The 26,147-nt window shown below is 50.1% G+C and overlaps 1 protein-coding gene across 6 annotated transcripts in view; it reads left to right on the top strand.

Annotated features, from left to right (window-relative positions):
• PAX2 (paired box 2) overlaps window positions 1-26,147 on the top strand; it is an 87,908-nt gene that overhangs the window by 46,919 nt on the left and 14,842 nt on the right. For 5 of the 6 annotated variants that reach the window (XM_036898937.2, XM_036898935.2, XM_036898938.2 and 2 more), the window contains 2 exons: window positions 19,830-20,005; window positions 22,245-22,371. In XM_036898937.2, the coding sequence (XP_036754832.1) occupies window positions 19,830-20,005; window positions 22,245-22,371 (303 nt within the window). Of the gene's footprint in view, window positions 1-1,655; window positions 1,725-19,829; window positions 20,006-22,244; window positions 22,372-26,147 lie in introns of all 6 variants that reach the window. The other variant, XM_036898931.2, reaches the window with a different exon arrangement.

Here is a 26,147-nt window from a genome sequence, read left to right on the forward strand (position 1 = left end):
ACCCAGTTACTTTCAGCTGTGGCCCAAAGCATTGCTGTCCATTGGTGTTGAAGCCCAGAGCAATTACATAAATTGTCCAAAAATCCAAATGAAGTCATATGGTATGAGTCTGTTGCTCTGTGTGAGGGGAGGTGTGTTGGTTTTACCCTTTGATGTGTGGGATGGCAGGGGGGTCATGGTTTTGCATCCCATTAATTGGGTGCACAGTGAATTGTACAGCTGAGTGGGGCCAAGCCCGTGCAGTTATGCATTTGCAGACAGGCCAGGTTGCACAGCTACAAACAGCTGCATCCTGTCACCACCTGTAATAGCTCCCTTCCTCTTTAGATGAAGCCATAACTGGAAGAAGCACTATATTTTCTTAGTTTCCCTCCTAGAAGTTCCCAAGTATGTTGCTCAGGTTAGACTTGGAGCAAAGGAGGGGATTAGGCTATGAAAATGCCTTGTTTGGGAAGCCCCCACCAGGCAAGAGGATGCTGGTGGAGGCCAGCAGCTAGTCCCTGGGGCACAGTATGGAAGGGCAGTGTGGCTCAGTGGGGAAGGGTGTGCACCCTGGGCAAGTCACTGAAAGTTCATCAGCTCAGTCTTCTCTGTGAAATGGAATGGTAACAGCACTTACTGCACAGGCACTGTGGAGAGGCCCTAGATCACGACTGAGATCATAGAGTGTGGAGCCAACTCTGTCTTGGAAGATGGGTCACTGTGTGTCTGGGAGGGAAGGCCTAATTGTCAGGTTATGTTATGAGGGGAAGTGAAGTCGTGTCAGAAAGAAATCGATGTGGGCACAGGCTTCCCAATTCTGGTGCTGCTTCTCTGAAGTAGGGCAGCCTAGGCAAGCTGATGCTGGAATACTTTAACCTGAATGGGACAGGGGAAAGATGTCGGCCTCCCAGGTGTGACTGGGAGGACCTTGTCCACCTCTGCTTTCTCTGAGGTTATCTGGATGGGCCGCCATCATCTCTTGGCATCCACATGCATTTTAGATGTGTGTCAAAAAATACACGATCTCTTCTTTTCTAACAGGGAGGCATCACTCTATCTATTGCTCTATCCATCGCTCTGCATTTCTGCTCCCCCATGCGAGTTTGCTTATTTACCTTGGGAAACGTATGTTTGTGTTATGGACACATGTGCAGTTCTTCGCAAGGTTTTTGCAGATGTGTGTATGTGTGTGTTTTTTACCATTCTTAGATCTTTGGGTGAAAAGGGACATGAAATACCCTGCATTGGACAGGGATGCAGTTTTCCGGGTAGTGTGTATATTTGAGACAAGCAGACATGAGCAGGTGCATATCCATGAGCACCAGTGAGCAGGCAGAGCTCTAGACCAGGCCTGAGCATGGTGAGGCCCATGGTCCTGAGGCACAGATATGCATATAATTTTGCCCAAATAGCCCTATAGGAATCACCCTGCATTTTGTTGGCAAATGGATGGACTGTCCTGAGCCTGCCTCCAGGGGTGGCCTGAGGCCCAAGGCTAGGGAGACTGAAGCTGGGAACCCTTACACCCTCAGCCATGTGGGAATTGCCGCTCAGAAGCCTTGTAGCCCTTTGAAGAGGAGTCTGGTCTCCCAATCTTGGGATCCTGCCCCCAGTCTTCTACCTGCCTGTCTTTCGGGATCTCTCAGTGTCTGTCTGTCTCTCATTTGCTCCAGTCGAGGTATACACTGATCCTGCCCACATTAGAGGAGGTGGAGGTTTGCATCTGGTCTGGACTTTAAGAGGTATGGGGGCCAGAGGGAACATGGTGTGGGGGTCAGGGGAATAGCTGGGGAGGGGGTGTGGTTAGAGACTGTTCCGAAAACAGTGGGTTCCTAAGGGCCAGAGAGCAGGAAAGGAGGAGGTGGCTCAGGCTCCCACTGGGAAACCCGGAGGCTAACAGAGTCTCAGGGCCTGGATCACTTCCACCGTGGGCCACTGCTGGCTTTTGGGGGCTGAGGCCCCGGTGGCCTGGAGGGTCAGGCACTCCGTGGATGGGGGGCACTTTTTCCAGCCCTTGGAAAAACAAAGAACAGATCAGGTAGTAAAACAAAAGCAAAGGAGACCTGGAAGCACCTGACAGCCCTAATTCATCACGGCCCAAGTTTTTTCCTGTGTTCCCATTATATTTGTTTGTAAAAGTGGAAATCAATTTTGAAGGTAATTTTCTGGAAAGAATGGAAGGGAGGTGGGAGGGCCGGATAAGGCAGAGATGGTAAAAGGAAAAATTTAGGCCAGGCACAGCCCAGGGGCAGCTCTTGGCAAGGTGAAAGAAAATTGCATATTCAATCTCCATCCATGAATCTCCCTCACTGCTGCCCGCCTCCTGCTTGAAAACAATGAAGGCTTTTTCCCAGCGCTGGGCAGGGCCTCGGTATCAGCCTCACTTTAACTTCAGGGTCATTAATTCCCTGATTATTGAAGGAGAAGAGAGGGTTGCAGCATTGTCAATTCCAAAGGCACCCCCCCATGTGATCAGGCCCTGGCTGGGTAGGGTGGGGGACCAGCAGGGTGAGGTGAGGTATTGTCTCAGAAGAGCAAAGGGGTGGGGAGAGAGGAAATGGGGAGCCAACCGGACTGGGGGGAAGGAAGCCAGGAGGAGGGTGGAAGAAGGCGGTCATTACTGCATACCTCTGTTGTGTTGTTATTGCAAATTAAAAGTAGCATGTTCCACTCCACAGCTATCTTTGGAGAGGGAGGGGCACCGAGGGAGGTGGGGGATCTTATCATTGCTTCTTCAGCAGACCAGCCAGTGGTGTCACCGTGTGAGGTGACATTTGAATTTACAATTCCGCTGAGAAAAGCCATTAATTCACAAATTAACATTTCTCCCTCTCCCTCTCTCTTTAACACTCTCTCCCTCTCTCACATGGATGTGCAAGCAATTGAAAAGACAAAGGAAATAGCCTTAAGGAAGAGACTTTACTGCTAGTCTGTCTGTGCTGAGATTGCTCCCCCTGCTTCCAGATAGATAAACCAATTACCTGAGCAGCTCTGCTCCTGGCCGCCCGCGATCGCCTCCTTTTGTAGGCTGGCTCCATGGCTGGATTACACTCGGTGTATCTCATTAATGTGAACCAGGCGTGCCCTGGTCTCCCTTCTCCCTTCCCTGCTCTCTTTCTAGAGGGGCAGCAGGAGGAGTGTTGGTGTCAGAAAAGATAGGTAAGGAGGACCCTGGGGAAGAGAGAGGCTGCCGCTGCCAGCTGCCAGACTCTGGGACTTGGGGTGCTGGCCTGCAGTCCTAGAGAAGGTGATGGGGGCGTCTGCAGGTGAATGCTCCTCAGTAGGCTTCCATGGGCAGACCTTTGTAGGCAGAGGCAAGAGCCAGAGCCTAACTCTCTCAGGCCCACAGCCCTGTTCTCTGAGGCCTTTTGGTCCAGATGCAAGGAACTGGCAGAAGCAGAGAGGAATCCGAGCACTTCCTGCACAGAAGATCTTAGGGAAGTTTCACTATATACACATCATTCGAATGGGACAAGATTCAGCCTGAAAGAGTTGGGCTGGATGCCGAGGAGGCCCAGGAGACACAGTGAGGTTGCACTATGTTGTGCTGACTCCTTAGTCCAAGCCCAGCGTTTGAGCATAGTTATGTCTGTTTACCACCTGATCCTTACACACACCCAGCCATCCAGTGCCCTCCTTAGAGAATACCCACCCAAGAGCTGGAGAGGGCGGTATGTTCTCAGAGCCCTGCAGTGAGCTTACACTGTGGGCTGGGAAAGGCTGAGCCACTTTGTGCATTCACTCCTTTCTGTGAGGGGTTTGTGCGTTCATGCCCTGGCCCTGTGAGAAAACGTTATATTGTCAGAGGGAAGCAGAGCAGAGCTTGAGTTTCTCTAAGGAGCATACTCTGTGGAGTGTTGCTGGAATTATATGACTTCACACACACTATACTACCCCTCATGAGGCAGGTCCTATGAAAGTCCAGAAACCAAGTTCATCACCTGTCTAGACAAGTGCCTGAGTTTGGCTGTGTCAACAAAGCTCACCCTATGTTCATTTTCCAGCAAATATTCAAAACCTGGCTAATGTCCACTCCAGTTCAAGAAAGGGCTAAGGTCCAAAGGTCAGCATTCATTAAGACACCAAAAAAAAATCTCCCCCATTTATGAACACACGTTCATTCTTGTGATTTTATCTTCTTAGTACCCTGGAAAATTAGACCGTTCATACCTGAGGGGGAAAGTTTTTCTATCTTAGTTGGATCACATATTTTAGCCAAACTCTAAGTAATGTTGGCCAAAAGCCTATTGAACACTGACCATGCATAGCTATAGGTTATGTCAATGTTTCATTAAGACCTTTACCCTGGCCCCTGTGCACATGTGGACTTATGTTTTTTCTGTGGGGAAGGACCAGGGCTTAGCCATGGTGTGTGTAGCTGACACAAGTCATGAATTTGTACAGCAGTCCCTGTGTTTATACCAGAGACTGCAGCCGAATCACAACTGTAGTTCCCCAGCCAGTTCATGCCATTGTAGATAAAGTTATATTTGGTTGCTTGAGAAGTATGTTGAAATTTAGCACAAAAGAGTATTTTTTTCATAAGGTGCCAGAAAGTCACAATCCATAGGTCCTCCTCACCCCCAAGGACAGAACATACAGATTTGCTGTAGAGGGGTCTGTATGTGTCCCTCCACCACTGGAAATTGGGGTGCGTGTAGCAAGGTATTACAACTTCCTCAGCAAAGGCTTCCGGTCTTCCCCTCCCCCATGTCTATACACGCCTGTGCACACCCATCTCATCAGGTATGCCTTCACCTCCTAGTCTTACACTTGGCAGCTACCTTCCAGCCCTGCAGGTAGGCATCCTTCTCCTTCCTCCATCCAGCAAGGGCAGCGGGCGAGAAAGCTGCTGCCTCAGCTCTGCCCTTCTTCCCCCAGCACAGGGTCTGGATGCAGGAAGGAGGAGCCAGGCCCTGCTGCTCCTGGGCTCGCCTCCCCAGGCACCTCATCCTCAGCAGGCCAGCCGGCAACTAAGAAGGGCTGGGGCATGGGGTCCCCTCAGCAAAAGGGTTTGGAGGGAAGGGAGAGTGGAGGATTGCTGCCTGACAGAGGAACGGATCCCAGCAGCCTCCCTGACCATTGCCGGTGGCCGGTGGCCGGGAAGGAGCCCTGGAACCCGGGTGGCCTTAGGGGTCTCCAGGACCCTCCCCATTCTGCCCCATGTGGTAGAAAAGCAAGGAGGGCTGGGGAAGGGCTGGGGGAGGGCTGGGCCTGGCTCAGGGCTGGGTGACAGATCACGAGCCTCAGAGCTGAGTTGCAGTAGAGCCAGTAATTCAAACCATCCTGACCCTTCAGTGAACCCGAACCTGCTGACCTTGACAGCACCAGACAAGGGAGGCCTCACAAACCTCAACCTGCCCTGGAGGCCTCGCCTTCTCTCTCCCTCCCTTCCTGAGAGCCCTGTGGCCCAGCCTCCAGGTGGCTCCTAAATCGGCTATCCCCCTGAAATGTCAGCATCCCTCCCTCTCTGAGGCGCCTGCCTGCCTCAAAGCACCCTTTGTGCTCATCTCCACTGGAGACAAGTGCACGGCCATCGTGGGGACTTCCCGGGGCTGGGCCGAGGCTTTCTCCTTCAAACAGGGCTCTTACACCTTGCCTATTTGCCCCCAGCCCCAGGCTTCATCTTTTTCAGGAGAACTGGATAGTGAGTGTGTGTGTGTGTGTGTGTGTGTGGTCTGGGTACACACAGGGGCAGGGATAAAATGTGATCCAGACAGAGCAGACAAGGGGAGGAAAGAAAAGCCCGAGGAAAGCCGCTCCAGGAGCGTGCATTAAAGTAAACGCAGTTTATGAAGTTTATGCTTTCCTCCTAGGGAGAGCTGGATTCTATCCAACAGCCTCTCAGAGCCTGCCAAACGGCTCCTGAAGCAGAAAGTGTGGGCAGGAGTGTAAGCAAGCCAGTGACAGAGGGAGAGATGCACAGGGACGCACACACACAGACATTGTCTCCTCTCTCTCTCTCTCTCTCTCTCTCTCTCTCTCTCTCTCTCTCTCTCTCGCTGGCTCACACAGACCTCCCTCACGCTCCCTGGGAGTCTGCAGACTGTGAAGCCTGGGATGGAGGGGTGCAGACAGGTGTGTCTGGTGGAAGCGTCTCCAAGAGCTTCCCTTTCCTTGTCTCTTATCTCCCCACATCCCATCTCCCATCTCCTTTGGTTGTGTTGTCAACCCAGATACATAGGAAGTGTGGACACCTGGGTGAGCTGGTGGTCTGGTGAGGTGGGCTAAGGGCAGTGTGAGCCACTGGGGCAAGCAACTTGTGAGAGAAGCTCTGGGTGAGAGGAAATGAGGACAGTCTTAGGTGGTAGGTATGAGGTCCAAGTAGTGAAAGGGACCAGAACGTGGTGTCCCAGGAGCCTGCCTTTTTTCTGATGCTGGGATCCATTCTTCTCCGACACCTTGGTCTAGACAAGTGGGGCTCCCTTGCAGCTAAGGAGGACAGCTGCTGGAGTCTCTTAAGGAGAAACAATTAGAGATGGTATTTTTTTTTCTGGGAATTCAAAGGAAACATGGTTGACAAGGGTAGGCTATGGGAGCACTCACAGGGATTTATAAGTAAGGTGGAGTGTCTGCTGTTCTAGACTCTTCTTCATGTGTACACGCACATGGGTTCATGTGTGTGTGCACTAATAATATGTAAGTTGACCAGGATCCTTGACTTATGAGGAAAGGGGGTGTGAGGGAGAGAAATGAAAGGGCAGGGCAGTGTGTAGCAGAGGCCTTCACTCAGGCCTGTGGGTGGATAACGTCCAGTCTCTTGCCCCCGTGCTTCCTGGCACATCTCACCTGGGATGGGCAGTGGGGAGAAGCTGTCTCCCACCTCTTCCTGGGAACTTTATGTCCCTACTTGAGTTCTGCCAGGAGCAGGGACAGAGGAGGACAACAGACGGAGAGTCATTGGAAGGCAGAGAGTCGAGGAAAGAAGAGAGGGAAAGGGCAAGTGAAGAGGGGCAGAAACTGCTGACTGTGGAGGATGCTCGGGAAACCAGCAGAGGCTGGGCATGGAGGGAAGCAGGAATTGGCCAAGGATGGCTTTCACCCTTTCTCTTCCCCTCTCTCTCCTTAATCCTCTCTCCTTCCGTCCCTCCCTCTCCATCCCTCCCCTCTTCCCACCGTACATCTTTATTGGTTCGGGTAATAGTGTTGATTTGCATGTCAGGCAAAGCCTTGCTACACACACAAAAAGAAAACCCCAGCCATGGCGGTGTGGCAGTGTCAGCTCTCGCTGTTGTTCGACAGTGTAAAATTAAATTAATAAAGCCCCCAACACAGGAAAACATAACAGGAAATTAATGGCCTTTACTGTCTCTCTGATGCAGTCATTTGCAACCCTGCTTTCCGCACCAAAGACTTCATAAATGCAAGCAGTTTCTCTAAACAAGCATACTTAGGGCGGCCTGGTATGTAATTTTTCGCCTTGCTTGTGTCCTTTGAGCTAACAAAGCCCCCTTCTCTCCTGGCTCCAGAGAGGTTTCTAACTGGTTCTGGCCCCAGCTGGAGCCCAGCACCAGGCAGAAGGCCCAAGCCCCTCCCTGAGAACCCAGAGGGTGCTGAAGGAGGGCTCAGGTCCCACACAGACAGACAACCAGGCAGCCCTCCTTCCCCACCTGCGGCCAGTGAGACTGGAGCCCCAGCCTCTGCCGGCAGGCCAGCAGGAAGGCACAGCACATGCTCTCTGGCAAGGAGGTTGATCACTCTGGAGAATGCCCAGTGCTCACTCCTCCCCTTTCTCTGAGCCTCTGTCTTCTCTCTCCACCACCTGTGTGCTCCCTCCCACTGCATCTGGCCTTCCCTTCCCTCCTCCCCAGTCTGTACCTGCTCACCCTTTGTCCACTTCATCACGTGGTCACACACGCTCAGGCCAGCATGGAAGGGCAGTGGGTGCCCATACCCTTCTTTCCTACAGATCACCTGCGAGCTTTTGGTGGGAGGGAGGGGGCTAACTTATCCAAAACTGGGGAGTAACCGTTTAATTCTCTGGGGTTCTGGGTCTCCCCCATACATCCCTCTTCTCTACTGGCTGAGTAGGAAATATCAAGGCCCCAAATGATCATTCAGGTCATCCCTCTGTCCTTGGACAGATTTCCTATATAGCATTTCAGAGATCGGAAAGTCTATGATTTTGCTCTGGCGTGTAAGTAGGTGGAATATTGAGAAAACTTATTTTTACTTCTCTGGGGAGCTTTATATCAATGTGGGTCCAAGTACCCAGTGTTGGGACATATGAGGAGAACAAATAATCAGGATGTGGATCTCAAGGATGGGGGAGGCAAGGCTACCACACATCAGACAATAAGCTGTTAATTAAATGCTGAACCCTGTGGCTGAGCATTCAACAGACTCCAGAGAAGCAGCCAGAAGAGCAAGCAGGAAATGGGACTTGAGCCTGGGAATGAGTAAGATTTAGAGAAACCATCTCCAGAGCCACCTCCCATGGGGAGGGAGGCTAGTGGCTGGACTGAAAGTGGTAAGAAGGCATTGTCTCAGATTCTTAAAGGTCACCCAGTCTTATCTGCCACTCACATAGAACTCTCCCACCAGAACTTCTACATGACAAGCTACAGCTCCTACCTGGGTATAGGACATAGATAGATAGTTGTCAATGTTGACAACACTGCCTTTATACTGAGTCAGTGTGGTGCTGAGGAAGAACATGGGACTTGGAATCCAAATGTCTGGATGTGAGCTCCATCTCCACTCCTTACTTGCTCTGGGACCTTTGCTCTCGAAATCTGTTTCCTCATCTTTAAAATAGAGAACAACTTTAACCACATAGAGTGATGGTAAAGGTCTCCCTTTGACACCCTCCCTTCCTTCCATTATTCCACCTGATTTACTGAGTGCCTGGAAAAGCACTGGGTTGAACCCTGGGTGGATATCAGTTTCTCACATGATGTGTTTCCTGCACTTGAGGGAGGTCCCTCACCATCCTGGTCACCCATCTCTGAATTCATTCTTGACAGTTAAAGTCCCTCTTAAGTGAATGCTAAACTCTGAAGATCATCTAGCCAACACCAAGTACAGTAGAACCATTGCCACTCTCCGTTTGGAGATTCTACATCCATAATATAGACTAAGATTACATTTGATTTTTTTAGCAGCTGTGTCAGACTCAAGACCATATTGAGTTCATGGTCAACTAAAACCTCAACCTCTTTTTCACATCAATTGCTATCAAGCCAGATCCCCCCTATTCTGCATTTGTGTAATTGATTTTTTTTAACCTAAACATAGGGCATTCTGTTTATCCCTATTGAATTTCATCTTGTTGGTTTTGGCTCTTAATTCCACCAGATTAAGATCATAAGGATGTCTTCTATATCATCATCCTAGTAGTCTTTTCTTAAAGAGTTACTTTTCTTTAAAGGAAAGCCACATGGCCCACCAGTGGAGATCTCCCTCCTGGTTGCAATAAATGAATACTTTAGGTACTATTGAGCCCAGTAGCCATCAACAATTTCACTTTTCTTCATCTTATCCATAAAGTTAGGAAAGTGATTCTTTCTGAAATGTTACCATTCACTTCATCCATAGCATTCCCTTAGTCAATAAAAAAACATATATATCCAGTTTAAGTTGACAAGCAGATTGAGTGTCTGCTATATAAAGCATGGCAGGACTGATTCACAGAGGTAAATAGAACACAGTCCTTGACCTCAAGAAGCTTCTGATCTAGTATGGAGATCGATGTGCACATCATTATCTAAGCAAGAATGTGTGCTGTGATCAAGGTATAAAATGCTATGACAATTGTTCAAGAAAAAAGAGCAGTTGCTTCCAGCCTGGGCAGTTGAAGAAGTCTTAGTGGGAATGTGGGGACAGTGTTGGATTTAAGCATTGGTATCTAACTAACGAGCTACCACTTATTCTTGGTGAGCATGCAGGCTCCAGGGCATCACCATTTTCTCTCCTAGAGCCCCAAAATTAACTGTATAATAATTTCTTCTATAAATTTTCAGGCCCTAATATGAAATTAATCAGCGTTATTCACGTAAGCATGCCTATCTCCCTTTTTTGCAAGGAGGATGGTGTTGGCCTTTGTCACTGCCCCAGTCTTTCATTGGGACCTGTCAAGGATAATTAACAAAAGAGAGGATCCTAACCCACTTTTTCTCCCAAGGTCCTGATATGGCTCATCTGGGCCTGGGAAAGTTAACTCAATTGAAATGGTTACCCGTTACCTGCGTGGCCCGGTGCTGACCTGGGCAACTCCTTCTGGGCCCATTTGAAGGTTCTTTTCTTTGGTGGAGAGGACAAAGGCAAGCTGAGGGTTGAGAAGTTTTGCCTTCTTGCTCTTTTCCCTCAGTATTACCTCCTCTTCCCAAGTACTGAGCCTAAACCTGCGTTCCTTTTTGTTCTTTCTCCAAACATAGCTACCAAGACCCTTTTCTTGTTGTCTCAGCTTGTTCTGAGCTTTTGTCTTCCTGACAGGCTCATGCTGCTCTCGTATCCATCCTCGGTTATGGTCCCCTCCTTCCATCTGTAGTGTGTCCTTTATAAGAGGGAAAAAAACTTTTGTCTATAGTATAACACATGCTCATTGTTAAATATTTGGGAGATACAGTAAAATTTTTAAAAAGTCACCCATAATCTCAGCACTGAGAGATAACTCACTGTTGAAATTTGGTATATTTTTTTAGTCTTTTTTTTCTGTGCATATATATATTTTTTCGAACCAAAATTAGGATGATACTGTATGTAAAGCTTGTGTCTTGCTATTTTCACTTAACACTATATAGGATCATTTTCACATATTATTAAATATTCTTTGAAAACATGATTTTTAATGGCTGCATAATCTTCCACTGTCCAGTGTACATGTCCTTTTAAAATCTAGGCTCATCATATTTTGAAGCTTATGATTTTCCTTAAATGTCCTCTTTCCACCCCTGCCCCAATTCCACTTCCTTTACTTTGTCAGGTTGATTGTTTGAGCTTGTAGAGGCAGAATTTCATTTTTAGAGCACCCTGTTCTTATGAAATTATATTCCCTTCTAGAATCTCTTGCCATGGATCACGGCGCCATTCTTTCCTTCAACGTGTTTGCTTTTCTTAAGTCAAATTCTGTCCAATGCCTCCTTCCTTTGCTTCTGTCAACTCTAGACCTGGTTGCTTTCTCCCCAGATTCCAATCACTTCCCTTTTAACAGTTTCTTTTTCTTGGTCAGAATTAAGCAGCCTGGAATAGTGGAAAGGGCACTGGGCTGAGAAACTCTGTTTTCATCGCACCACGCTGACCAGCTGTGTGACTTGGGAAAATTCCTCTACCTTTCGGAGACTTTTATTATTTTTTTTAATTTCTAAGAGGGAATCAGATTAAATGACCTCCACAATGCTTTCCCACTATAAATTGTGATGATGCTAAATCCAGAGTAGCAGTTTCTTTTGTTGCTTCTTTTTCCTTCTAAAAGATAAATTGTTAAGCAAGGCAAGTTAAGAAGTTATCAACCTTTGCTTTTGGAATTCTATTGGACAAAGCAGCCAGCATTTTTTTTTTTTTATCACTTCAGGCCCTATGCTAGGTTTACAAAGATGAAAAAGATGGGTCCCTGACTTCAAAAAAGTCACAGCTTAGTGGAAAAAACAAACATTAAAAAATAACAATACATTTGGCTCTGCCACTTACTGGCTATAGTAGGTAATTTGGGGCAAGTTACCTAACCTTTCTGTCCCTAGGTTTCTCCAGGTTTTGAACTTAGCTGCCACAGGCGTATTGCCTGACCCTGCTTCTACCTCCTCCATCACTTGTCAGCTATGTAACTTCGGGCAAGTTCCTGAACCTCTGCACGGCCATTTTCTTGCCTACCAAATGGGAATAATAAGAGAAACGTCCTGCTTAAGTTCTTGTGAAAATTAAATGAGTTAATATATGTACAACTCTTAGATGAGTGCCTAATATATATTAAGCACTTAATGTTAGTTGCTGTTATTGTTAAGGATTAAATCAGGAATGTGTATGTTAGGCATAGTGTCTGCTACTATAATAAGAACTGGATCAATTTTAGTTATTATTATTATTTCTACAGTAGAGGTTTGAATAGACGACTATTGGAACTCAGAGAAAGGAGAAGTTAACACTGCTAAGCGAGGAGCTAGCAACCCTCTGGTGTACATATGAGGAAACTCAATCCAGAAAAGCTCGAAGGACTTGGCCAAGGTCACATAGCATGTGAGCAACAAAACCAGAATTCAACACAGGAGATGTTACTCCTAGTCCAGCATTATGTAGGACCACTAATGCAGTTAGTGTCCCTAGAGGCACATGGGTACACACGGGCACAGCAAGACTGAGGTCAGGCAGGCCAGGCAGCCACCCACTGCCTTGCACCCTATCAGAACTCACTGAGTGTTTGGAAGCCGGGCTTGATCAAGGATAGCGTGGGGTTTGCCAGGGCTGGAAGGCTGAACAGAACCTGGTCTTGCCTAGAGCTTAAGCTTTGGGCCACATTTTCAAGAGCTTTTTTGTGCCCTTCTCTTGAGCTTATCTTGGGGTTCCTGGCCAGGATATACTCACAGATCGTTCAGCTGAAGGATGGGAGGCAATGGGGAATGTCATCCCACCCCCTTGGGCAAACACCAGCGGTTCTCCAGCCTGGCCCTTGGCAGCGCCCTGGCAGCACATCCAGTGCCATCTTTCCTCCTCCCTCCTCCTCTGCCCCTCCATCTCTCCTTTCCGCCATGCTCCCCTTCAGCCTCTCTTCCACCCCTCCTTCCTCCCTTCCTTTTCCCTATGTCCTTGCCCTTCTCTCCTCATTCCTGCTACCCCTTCCCTTTCGCCTCTGCCCCCATTCCTCCCCATTCCATCGGTCCTTGCTCTTCTCCCAGTCTGGAAAGCCTTCCCTGCCTCACAGTCCCAAACCTCATTCCCTGTTCCCCATCAGATGGGAGGGCCAGGCGCAGTCCAGACCCCAGCGGTCCTGTTGCAGCCGTGGGGGTGGGGCCGGGGCTGCACAGGCAGGCTGCCCTGAATGACAAGCGGCGATATTGATCGCATTCTGAACTCAGCCCAGCCGATAGAAGGTAATTAATGACTCCATTTGCCTCAGTACAGAGGAGAACAATTGAGTTTGAAACTGCAACAACTGGCAGCTGGGGGTGAACCCCTCAGAGGGAGAAGGTTATGTTGGGGGAGCTCCTGCGAGAGAAAGAGGGGCAGAGGCCACAGGGCAGAATGGTCTGGAGCAAACATTTGCACAGAGTCCCCACCCCAACCTCAGGGACCTGGCTCCTCTTGCCCCACCTGCTGCTGGGGACTGAGGCCCTTTACCTGCTGTTCCCACTTCTCCATGCTTTTCTCTTTTCTTCCTGCATCACTTTCTCTGGTCATTTCCTGTCTATGGAGGAAATAGGACTTACTTTCCCCAAGACTACATGATCTTGTACAGTCTTTTACTCTACCTCAGCTTATCCTCATTTGTAAAATTGAGCTACACAGTATATTTTTTGCAAGTGTTGTATGATGATTAGAGATAAGGTATGCAGAATGCCTCAAGCCTGCTTAGTACATAGTTGGTGCTCAGTAAGTGATGATGAGGATGATCTTTAACAAAGAAGGAAAATTTGGTATAGTGGGGAGGACTTTGGAGTCAGACATCCCTGAATTCAAATTCAGCCATTGCTACTTACTAGTTGGATCAGGTTGAACAAATAATTTTGCTTCTCATCTGAAACATGAGAATAATAATAAGCACCTCATAAAGCTGAATGGATTTAATGTGTATGTGAAAGCCCTAATATTGTCAGTTTCCCCATAGACAGGTGAATATAGTACTTGCTCTTAGAAAACTGAAGTCAGTATAGTCCTTTACTATACTTAAAAGAATTCCTCTCAAATGCCTAATTCCCACTTCTTGGGATTTGGGGCAGCCCTGGTTCATCCATCCTATTTTCATAGACTTCGAGGAGCCTTGGTGCTTTCTGACCAAGGAAATGGCATTATTTCATTTTGTCTATTGCCAATCAGCCATCTACCTTTTGGTCAGTGTCCCAGAATTTCTCTTGTCCCTTGAGGTGACTACTGTGGGGATTCAAGGAGAATGTCAACACTCAAGGAGGACAGAATCATTTTGTTTTGTCCTTTATCCCCAGCCCTCATCCCTAAGATATGGTGTTCAGTGACCGGCCCCCTCCCCAGGATGCTGAGACCTCACTGGACAACCCTATTTGTGATTGACCAGCAAGAGGGTTGTTGCCTGCAGTCAGAGAGGTGGGAAGTGGGACTCCAGGGAAGCCCAGGAATAGATGGGGAGTGATGAGGCTAAATGAATGAGGAGATCAGATATTTTTGTTGAGGAGTAAAAGATATTTTTATTAATGATTCTAGAAGTGGTACATGCTTATCATGCAAAGCCTGGACAATATGGGAAAACTTACACAAGAAGAAAATAATATTCCCCTAATCAGGAAGTAACCAGTGTTATATTTTGGTGACTCCCCTTCCAGCCATGATCCTTGGTTTTGCAGTTCTCTTCATTTGCATGGAGGATAGGGCTCCACTGCTGGAGCCCAGCCTCTGGAGTTTGGCTGGGCAGGCAGCTGCTGTGGCTCTTCGCTGCTCAGTCCACAGCTGTCCATGAAGCACTTCCCCTGTGCCAGGCTCCCTGGTGGATATGCCCTTGAGCTAGCCACTTACTCCTTTCATCTGTACTTCATTTTCTCTGAGCCTCAGTTTCCCCACCAGTAAAGAGGATAATAATTCCTACCTACCTTGGCAAATGATTAGGAAGCCCAAATGACCTAACATCTGTGAAAGCTTTTCGTTAACTGCTAAGCAAATATGAAGCGGTCAGAGAAGACAATATAAGCCTTTGTTCCCCTTGAAAGAATAATAGACGTCAAAGGTTTAACTCAGCAGTTTGCTTAATTAAATTAATTTATTTATATCCTGCCTCATCCCAAAAAGGACTTGTGGGAACTCACTCTCCTTGAGAGGGCTCACGCCGCAGTGGACAAGGCACCTGGAATGGGCTCCTGTCCTGAGAGCCCGACTACCTAGTATGTGACCTCGCTGGCCACCCCCTCAGCCACACCGCTGCTCACCTCCACCAGTCTTACTTTCTGTCAAATGAGGACTTTGGACCAGGTGTCTCCTAATCATTCTGGGCACAGTCTGTGCTCAGCCAGCACTGGGGCACAGGCTGTAGCCTCAGTGTAGGGAGGGTGCGAGGCAGAGAAGTGGGGATGCTGAGAGGGAGCCCATGTCGCCAGTGGGGCCAAATGGCCCTCAGCTGGGCCTGCTGGGTTTAGTTTCTGGACAGCAGAATGAAATGATGTAGAGGGCAGGCTCTGGAGTCAAACAGACCTGAATTCAAATCTTGGCTATCATTTACCAGCTAGCTGCATGGCCTTGGATAAACTCCTTAACTGCCCTTTGCTTTAGTTTCCTTATCTTTAAAATAGGTATCATCGTACTTACCTCATAGGGTTGTTGGGGAAATTAACCGGCATGTAATAAGCTCTCAGTTCTGGGAGCTGCTAGTGGATGGCGGCTGGGTAGGGGATAGCAGAACAGGGCTGAATCCTCCACATATGGAAACTGACTAGCACATGGTCTCTTCCTTGATCTGGGGAGTCTTACTAAACCTGTAGTAACCATATTTTCCAACCTTAATCCAAAAACATGGCCTGAGAGTGGGAAGGAATACTGAAAATCAGAATTGCTCTAGAAAGCCCAGGACATGTGGCCGCCATACTCCGGCCTCCTTCTTGGAGCCCTGAAAAAGGGTTGGCTGGTAATCTTATCAAGGTGAAAGCCAAGGACCTCCTTCCATTGCCTTCCCTGGAACCAGCTCCCACCACAGGAAGACAGACCCATTTTATCCCAACCCTGCTCTCTGTGACCAGGGCCTGGGTGCAGGGAGTCAGTCCCATTCCCAAGCAACCTCCATCACCTCCTTTGGATGGCAGTTATGCAGCTCTAAGACTAATTTCTGCTCTTAACTGGGAACACGGTGTTCTCTGTCCCTTGGGTAGAGGCTCCATAGGTGGGCAGGATGGTGTTGCTGACAGTGATGTTGTCAGTGGGAACGAGTGAAGAAGGGGCATAAGTCTGCCCAGGCCCTTCTGTGGGTCTTCCAACATCCAACATCCTCTGATAGCTAGGGATGCATGGACTTGCCTGACAGGTGACTGGGGGTCCTGGGGTGCCAACACAGTCAGGTGGCCAGCCCGGAGACCTTCTGCCAGGGACTTGGCTTTCAGTGCTACCCAGAAGAGCCTCATTCATTCATGTGATCATCATCAAGCACCTACCCTGTGCCTGCCTTCATGGCTGGCACTGGAGCTGCAGAGACGCATGAGTCACAGCCCCGCCTGCAGTAGGGATGGGCCTCTTGGCCTAAGGGGGCTCTTGCTATAGGGTGGGGAATTCCTCTGGGATGGATCCTATCCAGTTGCTCACATATTTCCCTTCCCTGCTCACTCTGAAACCTAGATCAAGCCTTGCTTCTGCCCTCTCTTCTGTTTGGCCCCAACTCTGCCAGAGAGCCTGTCAACATCCGGGCCTAGCAGTGGTCTTACAGCCCATTTCCATCCCTGTCCCTTGCTGTGCCCTCTGAGGCTCTGCCTTGGGAAGTCCCACCCTGAGCTCGCTCTCTCCCCACCGTCCTGAGGCGTGATCAGCACTGACAAGCACCTCATTTTCTCTTCCTTTTCTGTTCTCTTCTTCTCCTCCTCTTGTCCTTTTCCTTCTCCTCCCCCTGCCTTCCAAGCCCACCCCATCCAGGCCTTCAGCTGGATACCCAGGCTTCCCTGACAGCGGCTGCTGGTTTTATTCCCGTGTGAGCGCGCTCACCCCTGCCTGCCAGCTCTTCCCCAGGCTTCCAGCCTGGCAAGCTTCCCCTCTTGCCTCTCCCTCTTTCTGCCCTTCCTTTGCCTCTGGGTTTCCTCCTTCCCTGAGCTTCTCCTCCCTGGGCCTCTGACCCCAGGCAGCTCCCAACCTCCTTTCCTCACTCCCCTCCTGCCGTTCTCCTTGCCTCTCCAGCTGCAGGACAGCGCAGCTGCCCCCCGAGAGGGGCTGTTAGAGCTGTCCGCCCTCAGCAGTAATGCCACTGCCCTCTCCCAGCCCCTACACTCCCCTCACTGCTGCCCCAGAACTTTCTTTGTGCTCTGTCGCCTTTCCTGCCTTCCTTCTCCTTTGGAGAGTTTCCCCCAGCCTACCCCAGCCCCTCCTGGGAGTTCTCTGCACGTGTGCATCACACCCTTTGCTTTCCTGCTCCTCCAGCACCTTCTCTCCCTCTCCCGCCTTCCTCCCTGCCTCCCCCCACCACCTCTGCAGCAGCAGGCTTCCTTTTGCCTTTCCTTCCTCCCTCCCCCTTGCTCCCCCATTGCTGCCTCTGTAGCCTGTCTTATCACAGGGCCTGAGTATACCAAAAAAATAAATAAATAAAAAGGTCAGTGAGTGGAGGGAGCAGCAATAACCCCTAAAACAGTACTATCAGTGGAACATGATTGATCAATTGAATTCCATAGCGGCTGAAAAATGTGGGATTAAGTAGTGTATTATACGCACAATGAGTTGAGGCATGATGTTCATTTCAAGTTCATTTCGCCGGCCTCTGCCACCAGATCAGGCAATCAATAGGGGCAGCAGATATCATATATCACCTCTCTGCGGGCTGGGGAGAGAGCACCATAATCTCTCGCAAATTTAGAGTGACAGATTTGTCAAGATCTGAAGGGCCCCTGAATAAATGAAGGAAAAGAGACTCCTCCAGCCAGTGACCTGAGGACAAAGCTTCAGTTCAGCCCCTACACACACACACACACACACACACACACACACACACACACAGGGCTGAGACAAATCACACATACAGGCATATACACAAATCTACACAGATGCATGGTTTGAGTCTCCCTATACATATACACACTCCCATGCACATAGTGTGTGAGCACATGCTCACACACAAATGCACACTTTACTCCCCAGGACCCAATTATGTGTGCAATAACCACACGTAAAGATACTCCCTGCCTCCCTCAGCCCTGACAGGAGGCCCTCCAGGAAGAGAGAATTGGACACAATAGAACATGCAAATGGCTATAAGGGGTGGAATTAGGATGATGGTACATCCTTGAAAGACAAGTGGGTAAAAAGAAACACAGGGAACTTGGGCAAGGGCTTCCTGTGCGGTTGCACATGTACACATACACACGTCCTTTTAGAAAGGTTCTTACTCTGTCACTTACACATACACAGACATTTATTTATCTGGATGTTTATACATATACAAATGCATATTCACAGAGAATATTCACACAAAAGGGAAAAATAAATACGCCACACCCTAAGTCATATAGAGAGACACATACACCCTCTAAGACAGAAAATGATTCCAGAAGCTTATGCAGAAGAAAACACAACCACCAAGTTTTGTGTCTGTAGAACACAGGGGCATAGGAGTACCTGTGTCTGTCTGTCCACCTCAGACTCGATCCTGGTCTTCCTTCTTACTCCTTCTTATACACATACACGCACACACACACACACACACACACACACACACACACACACACTTTCTTTGCTTTCCCACCTGCTCCAGAATAGAGTGGAGGGAAGACAGGAGGCCACATTTGAAAAGCAGACTCCCGTGCTCCATCTAGGAGGCCAGCAAGAGAGGATGGCTTCTGGTTGAGGTTAATCAATATGTAATATTTTCTATGGTCTCCTGAATGATACTGTACAGTGTTACTGTATATAATGCAATATTGATTATATCATATCATATAATCACCTATAAACTGATATATATAACAGTCCCAGAGGAACACCCTGGAGCCGACAGCATGGTCTGGACCCAGGGCCAAGGCTTCCTAGCTGGTTTGGGCTGAGGGAAGCCAAGGAGTGGCCAAGCTGTGGCCGAGGAGGACCCAGCATTGTGCCAGGGGAGATGTGGCAGGATGGGTGTCTGGCCCGTTGTACCCTCTGAAAACTCCAACAGACCCAACGCAGAAAGGCAGGCACAGAGAGGCAGGTGAGAAAGCCTGGGTAGGGCAGGACATGAACAGGATTGGCCTACAGTCCCAGGGAGCCAGGATTAGTGTGGTACCACCATGGCCTTACCTTTGTGGAGTGACTCTCAGTTCCCTGTGGAGATCCACAGGAGGAACCAGGGGACCAAGGAGCTGACCTCTGATGAAGGCCTCGCCAGAGTCCAGGTTAGGGATGGAGACTGAGAAGGGTGGCCTGGGCACAGCGACATCCACAGAGATCCTGTCTGTAGTCTCTGCCCAAGTTGGCATTTTTAATGCTCATGGGCCACCTGCTGTCCTTCTGTCTGATCTCAGTCCTGGCCCCATGCAAGTAGAATGCCTCAGCCTTGCTCTCAGAGTCCCTCCTCCCTTGGTGGTGAAGTTAATTACTTCACCCAGTCTCCATGTTACACTCAGCCTCAGAGATTTGATGATTTTCCACCCTTGGAGTCAGTGGAACTGATATTCCTCTCAGAGCCAAGTTCAGTTCTCCACAGGCTCAGTAATGCTGTCTGAGACACCCAGCTCTCCTCCCCAAGGCTGGCCCAGGGTGGGGGACAGAAGGGATTCAGGGAGACATCCCCTGGAGAGATGGCCCCTGGAGCATCGGACTCCACCTCTGCCCCCCATGCTGTGACAACTTCCCTTTCTTTTCCCAGGTCCTTCCAAGGCTCTGGTTTCCTCAGTCAGATCTCTGAGGCATGGCCAGCCCCTGGTCCAGCCTCTCCAGCCTGGAAGCTGGGAGTAAGGGGTCCCAGCACGGTGCAAAGCCCTGGGGGATGAGCCAGGTGCCTGTCCCCTAAGGCCTGCTGCACTGCGCTGTGCCTCTGCGACCTATGCTGATACCCTGAGTGTCTCTGTGTTCTCCAGATGTGTCTGAGGGCTCAGTCCCCAATGGAGACTCCCAGAGTGGTGTGGACAGTTTGCGGAAGCACTTGCGAGCTGACACCTTCACCCAGCAGCAGCTGGAAGCTTTGGATCGGGTCTTTGAGCGTCCTTCCTACCCTGACGTCTTCCAGGCATCAGAGCACATCAAATCAGAACAGGTGAGGAAAGAGCTTCCTGTTTGCAGAAGTGGACAGAACCTGGAAAGAACAAGGCCTCTGAAGAATGTTTACACACTTCGGCCATGTGCACACCTGGCATCCCGTGAGCTACATGTGGGGGCAGCATGTGTGTGCCATGTGAACACACTTACACAAGGGTGTTATGGGAGAGTTAAGAAAAATCATTGTGGTGTATGGGAGTTAGATTTGATGAGTTCTGCGTGCTAGTATGGTTAGGGTAAGTCTCTCAGAGTCTCAGTTTCCCCATCTGTAGAAGGAAGGACTTAGCTTTGGTCTCACAGGTCCCTTCTAGCCCTGCCGTTCTGTGCTACTGGCACAGAGTACTCAGGACCGCCCTCCTGCCTTGGAGGAGTTTGGGCAGTCTGATGTGTCCCTTGCCTAGACACCCCAGGGGCCTACAGAAAGTGTGTGCAAGCCTGTAGCACTCTTCTTGCCCCATGTCAGGAGCCCCCGCTATGTCTGCTTCTTGGTCCACACCTCAGCTGTCCAGTGTGACCCCAGGCAAGCTGCCAGCCCACCCCTCAGACCCCAAGACTTCCTATAGATGCAGAACAGCCCAGAACACACAGCATAGGATGCGGTCCCCAACACACCAGCACAATACACAACATAGAGACACATCACCTAACTCCTCTCATTTATCCATGTGCCCTGTTTAAACTCCACCACCACCTACCCACTCCCTCCCCTCCCACCGCCAACCCACAGAGCTCACAGCAGATCCCAGCAGCCAGTGGGTGTGCCTTGCCTGAGAGTGCCATCAAGCACTCCCCCAGCACCCAGCTCCCCCCAGGGCACATGCTCCAGCACCAGAGCACACACTCATCCCACCTCAGGCCCACAGCTGCAGCACAACACAGTCTATGGGCTTGCACACTCACTCGCAGACACACCAGCGCAGCCCCCAGGCTCCACACCGCACAGGCCGCACTAGGACTCCAACAGCTTCCAGCCACTTGCCTTTCTCCCCGCCTGTCCTTTTATCCCATAAGCTGTTTGTCTTCATAAAACAAAAATCAAAAGTCTTTTTAAGGTGCCCTGAGCCATAAACCAACAAAGGAGGAGCCGGCCAAGGCGGGCGCCTCAGTGCACCCTCCGCAAGTCCTCGGCTGTATTACAATGAATAACCTTTATTTACTTTCATTAGACTATTAAACACCAGCACAGTCATTTTTCCCCCTGAAACTCGGAGCAGGGCCCATAAAGCAAATCCGAAGCCTAATTGAGTTCATTTTAATTTCTCTCCGATCACAGCGAATTACTCTGGTGATAAATCAGGGGGCAGCTTCACCCCCAGTAGAAGGCCTAATTTGCAGCTAATTACAAAACTGATTTCTACAGGAAGATCAATACGAGAAGGAATTGGAAATGACGAGGCAATCCCATCCAGCTAAGGAGGGGAGGGGTCCTCTGGGGGGGCCAGGAAGCGGAAGGGAAAAAAATAGACCCGAAAGAGCAGAAAATCAGTTTTAATTTAATGTAATATTAATCAGAGCAACTTTTCCTGCTTTGTGCAGGCTCCTGGTCTGCCCAGCATCGGGGGTCTGGCTTAGTGGTGGCTGCAATAAAAAGGCAATTACCCTAGTGTTTCGGGCAGGACACCCTTTCAGAGTCAATGACTGGCCCCCTCCCACCCTTCTGTTAGCCATGTGGACTCTCCCCCTCCCCAATTTCATACCCCAGTGCACAGGCAGAGAACAAGGGGCCCATGGGGCTGTCTTTGTTTGTTTTTAAAAAAGGGGCGCCAGCACCCAATCAGCTCACCCAGCAGTGCCAGGCTGAAGGCCCCCCAGGCCCTTCCCCCAGCTACTTCCTCGCCATCATGTCATGGTTCACCCCTCATCCCCCAGGCTCCCTACTCCAGAGGGACCTTAAAACAACCCTTGTCTCTTAGCAGGGGATCCCCACTGCTACACTCCACCCTTGGAGCTTCTTAGGCAGGAGATGAAATGCTGCAGAAATGTAAAAGATGCTGGGATACACACCCGTAATGTACAGGCTGCACAGCCCTGTCAGGTCTACCACCCCCACCCCCATGCAAAAGTCTCCATCATCTGCAGCCTGCCACGCCCTCGCCCTCTCTCCCCTCCCTCTGCTGGGCCATCTCCTTCCACCCCATCTGGGAAGGCTCCCCGTTCCTCCTCCCCATCTGCACACTAAGCCCTTTCTCCGTGTGTGTGCATCAATAGAAAGCTGTCGCTTTTCTCTCTCCTCCCAGGGGAACGAATACTCCCTCCCAGCCCTGACCCCTGGGCTTGATGAAGTCAAGTCGAGTCTATCTGCATCCACCAACCCCGAGCTGGGCAGCAACGTGTCAGGCACGCAGACATACCCTGTTGTAACTGGTAAGGAGCCTTCCAGAAGGGGGGAGCACTGCTTTCAGTGGGGGTGCCTCAGCCCATGCCATCTGGGGCCTAATGTAACACGTGGGCCCCCTGCCATGATATCTAAAGAGAGAGTGAGCCTCCAAAAACCAGGGTGCTTCCTGAACAGATGCGAGAGAAAGAACTGTGGTCAGGGTCTCTGCATGCTTCAGCCTGGGAAGACTGAAGCCAGGAGGAGTTGTTTGTTGCTGGTTCTTTCTGCCCAGCCTCTTGCTTCTCTCCTTGCCTTTTCTTGCCTCCACCAAGGTGCCCAGAATTATAAGGCTCTTGCTAGGATGCGTGCAGAAGAATGCCGAGGGTAACTAGGCCAGGCTGGTGAGAATGCAGTGTGCCTTGTATACAGCCTCCACACTCCTGTGTCCCCAGGACAGCCTCTTCCTCTGGACAGCCTGGGTACTTGTGGCTTTTGATTTTAGCATGTCACATGCAGATCGGTAGTTACAGATAAGCACAATTATCCCAGCCCTTCTTCTGCTTCCCAGAGAAATCACTGAGACCAAAGCTTGATATCAAGGCCAGACAGGCTCAGGCCTGTCGCACAGTCAAATGCAGGGGAAGGGGGCACCCAAGCCAGGTGCTCCCATGGATTAGGAACAGCAGAGGCGGCCTGAGCAGAGGAAGGCTGAGGTGTGGCCCAGTGAAGGCCCCAGATGATGGAGGTCCAGGCCATAGAGCTGCCGGCTGAGGAAGGCGCCTGGCACTACAGAAGGGTTTCCAGGCCAGAAAAGAGCCCAAGTGGGAAAGACACACATTGAGGTGTTATTAAAATTCACCTAATTATTCTGAAGACACTAAAGCCAATGTGCCGTTTGTTCCTTGGGAGACGGAATGATAAGAAGGGTCTCAGTGGGGATGGGGAGACACTGAGGCGTTACCTGCCCAGCGAGGCAAGCAGAGGTGGCCTGGGAACCTGGCAGCGGAGCTGCACGCAGCCAGAGGCAGGCAGGGAGCAGCCAAGGCCCCACCTGTAGGACAGGCCTTGGTTCTGACTTGGAGCTGATCCGAGTAGGGCTCAGGCCTGAGATGGGCCGTGAGTAGCCCTCCTAGGAGGCCTAGGAGAACCCTGTTGTTCACTTGCCCACGTTCTCCTTAGGGGTGTCCTGGTCTGACTGTTTATGGCCTGGACAGATTTGAACTCTTTGGCTAGGCAATCAGAGGTTGAGTTCTGGAAGTGTCAGAGAACTGGATGAGGCTTCTGGGAGTGACAACCTTAGCTGGGTCAGGATACAGCCTGTTATCAACTGACCTCAGCCTGGGTCCTCCTTAGAACTCAGAAGCTCTCTGAGCTGCTGGGTTTTCTGGCCCAAGGCAGAGAGATGGCCCAGGCCAGGCCTCCTTTCTCCTGATCTGCTCAGAGTTACAGTGGTCACTTCTCAAAGGTGGCCCACCCCAGGCAGCTGGTGAAAAAGAGCCCAGGATTTTTCTCTAATCCCAGCTGTGCTTCCCTGTGCCTGGGGCCACAGTCCATAAGGCAGAGGCTTCCTAGGGTGGAGAGATGGAGCATCAGGGTAGGGTTCCTGCTGCAGAACTTGGGCTGGTGCAGTAAAGTGCCTCCACCTTGAGCATCCCCCACCCGCCTCCCCCCCATGGCCCTGGAACAGTCCCAGCTCAGCCTGGGAACATCTCCGGCTGATCCATCTGGATCCAAGTGTGAGAAAAGTTCATTTCAGACCCAGCTTGACATTCCCAGGTGGCAAGTTAGCACTAACATCTCAATCTGTATGCGACATTTCAATCAAGCGAGGAGTAACAAAAGCAGAACCATTAACATTCGGAGCTGTTCACCAGTGGTAATGACGGGAAACTCGCTCAGAAACTGGAAATTACCAAAAAGAGAGAAGTGTGTGGAGAGGTGGGGGAGGGGAGGAGTGGGAAGGGTTGGGGGCAGGGAATGATTTTTCTACGCTTAGGCCAAGATCCAGTATTTGGATTAATGGTGCCATTACCCAAGAAAGGGCTGCAGATTATGCTCATTCTTAAAATGTTTTTGCTGGCAATTAAAACGGCTGCAGTTATTGATCTTTGTTGATTTTATGTCCTCCTAATTTGCATAATCTATTAAAGATGAATGATTCATGATGTGTTTATTACGGGGACAAACAGAATTTGCTGAAGGTACTGTCAAGGTGAGAAAAGGGGCAGTGCCCAGAGACTTCACGGGCCGTCGCAGGAGTGGGTCCAGCATGCTAGCCTTCGGGCCAGAACTTTGTGGGTAGCAGTGAGCGGTGATGCAAGGAGAGCAGACCCAGGAGAGGTGGACTTCAGGGAACTCTTCTAGAAAGATGGCATCTGTGAGAAGTGGGCTCTGGCATGGGATGAGATACAGGAGAGGCTTTTGGTGTATTTGTAGAAATTCCCCTCAAAGATTCTTAAAAAGCTTACTTTGTTGGGGAATATGAAGGGCTTTGGTAGAGGAAGAAAAGTCAAGGTATTCTGCCAGGTGTGTGCTAAGAGTGAGAGAGCACTGAGGTCATCCATGCCCACAGCCTGGCTTGGGTGCCCTGAGGTGTTCAAGGATCCCTCTTCATCCCCCTCAGCTCAGCACTCAGCAGTCCTTCCCCAGGGACAGGCCGCTGAGGCTGCAAACCTTTGCGGCTGAGTTCTGAGGAATCTGGCCCAGGAATGCCCTAGCCCAATCTGAAAAGCCAACCTTATTGATATTCCTGCCACCTCCTGGCACTGGAGGCTGATTTCAAACTTCACCAGCCACTTGATACAGCTGTTCCACAAGGTCAGGACTGAGAGGAGAGACGAGCCTGGACTATTGTATGGAGGGCAGAGAGGGGCCTAGTGGGCCAGGACACAGCTAATCACATTGCAAGCAAGTGTGGCTGCCAGAGGCCGGGGCTCAGTCCATTACCACTGCCACCCCCACCTTCCACCATGGAACCAAGGAGAGAGACCTATTTTTCTGGGTAGTGTTTGCAAGTTCTGCCGAGATTTTAATTTCACTGCATCACAACTCAGCAAGCTGCCAAGTCAAGCTGGTTATTTAAATTTATCACCCACTTTCCCTTCCGCCGCTGGGCTGCTCTAGCTCAGCGGCATCTCTTCTCTCCAGCCCACTGCTCTAGGCTGCTGGTCTGGAACGGAGCCGAGTCTTTCCTAAGTGATAAGGAAAAGGGGACCAGCTAGATGAGACAGTGGGTTGCGGAGTGGGGGCACTCTGGCCCCAGGTTTCCTCAGGTTGGCTGGCTGTGGCTGTTACCTTCTACCAATTTCTTACCTTTCCAAATGACTCTATGGGGACTGCCATCAAACCATTCCCCACCCCTGCCCCAAGTACTCCCAGAGCCTCTGGGTCGAGGCCTCTTCAGTGAAGGCTCTGATTCCAACTGCGTGATGTCTTCATACTTTTAAGTCTCCCATCACTGATAGAAAAGAGCCTCTTTCCCATGACCTCCTCACCATGACACCCCCTACCTATATGCCTGTCCAGGTTTGCAGCCATAACGGAGCATGAGGGGGACACTGGCAGTAATGTTGATCTGGGAGGAGAAGATAAGTATTAGTTTCAAGATTCCCAAAGTCAGCTGGAAATGTTTCTGAGCATTTAGAGTCCCTTGGCCTGGTAAAAGTCCATCCTGAAGGTGAGAGCAGGTCCCCTACCCTGGAGCCATGTGGAGGGCAGTGGTGCCAGAGGAAGTCAGGGATTGTGTAACGGCTCTCCTTGCTTGCTCTAGAAGCCAAGCAACCCACCAGTCCCCATTGTCACTGCACCAAGCAGGCTTCGCTGG

The sequence above is a fragment of the Manis pentadactyla genome, chromosome 8, assembly GCF_030020395.1.
Source record: "Manis pentadactyla isolate mManPen7 chromosome 8, mManPen7.hap1, whole genome shotgun sequence".
NCBI classification, from domain to species: domain Eukaryota; kingdom Metazoa; phylum Chordata; class Mammalia; order Pholidota; family Manidae; genus Manis; species Manis pentadactyla.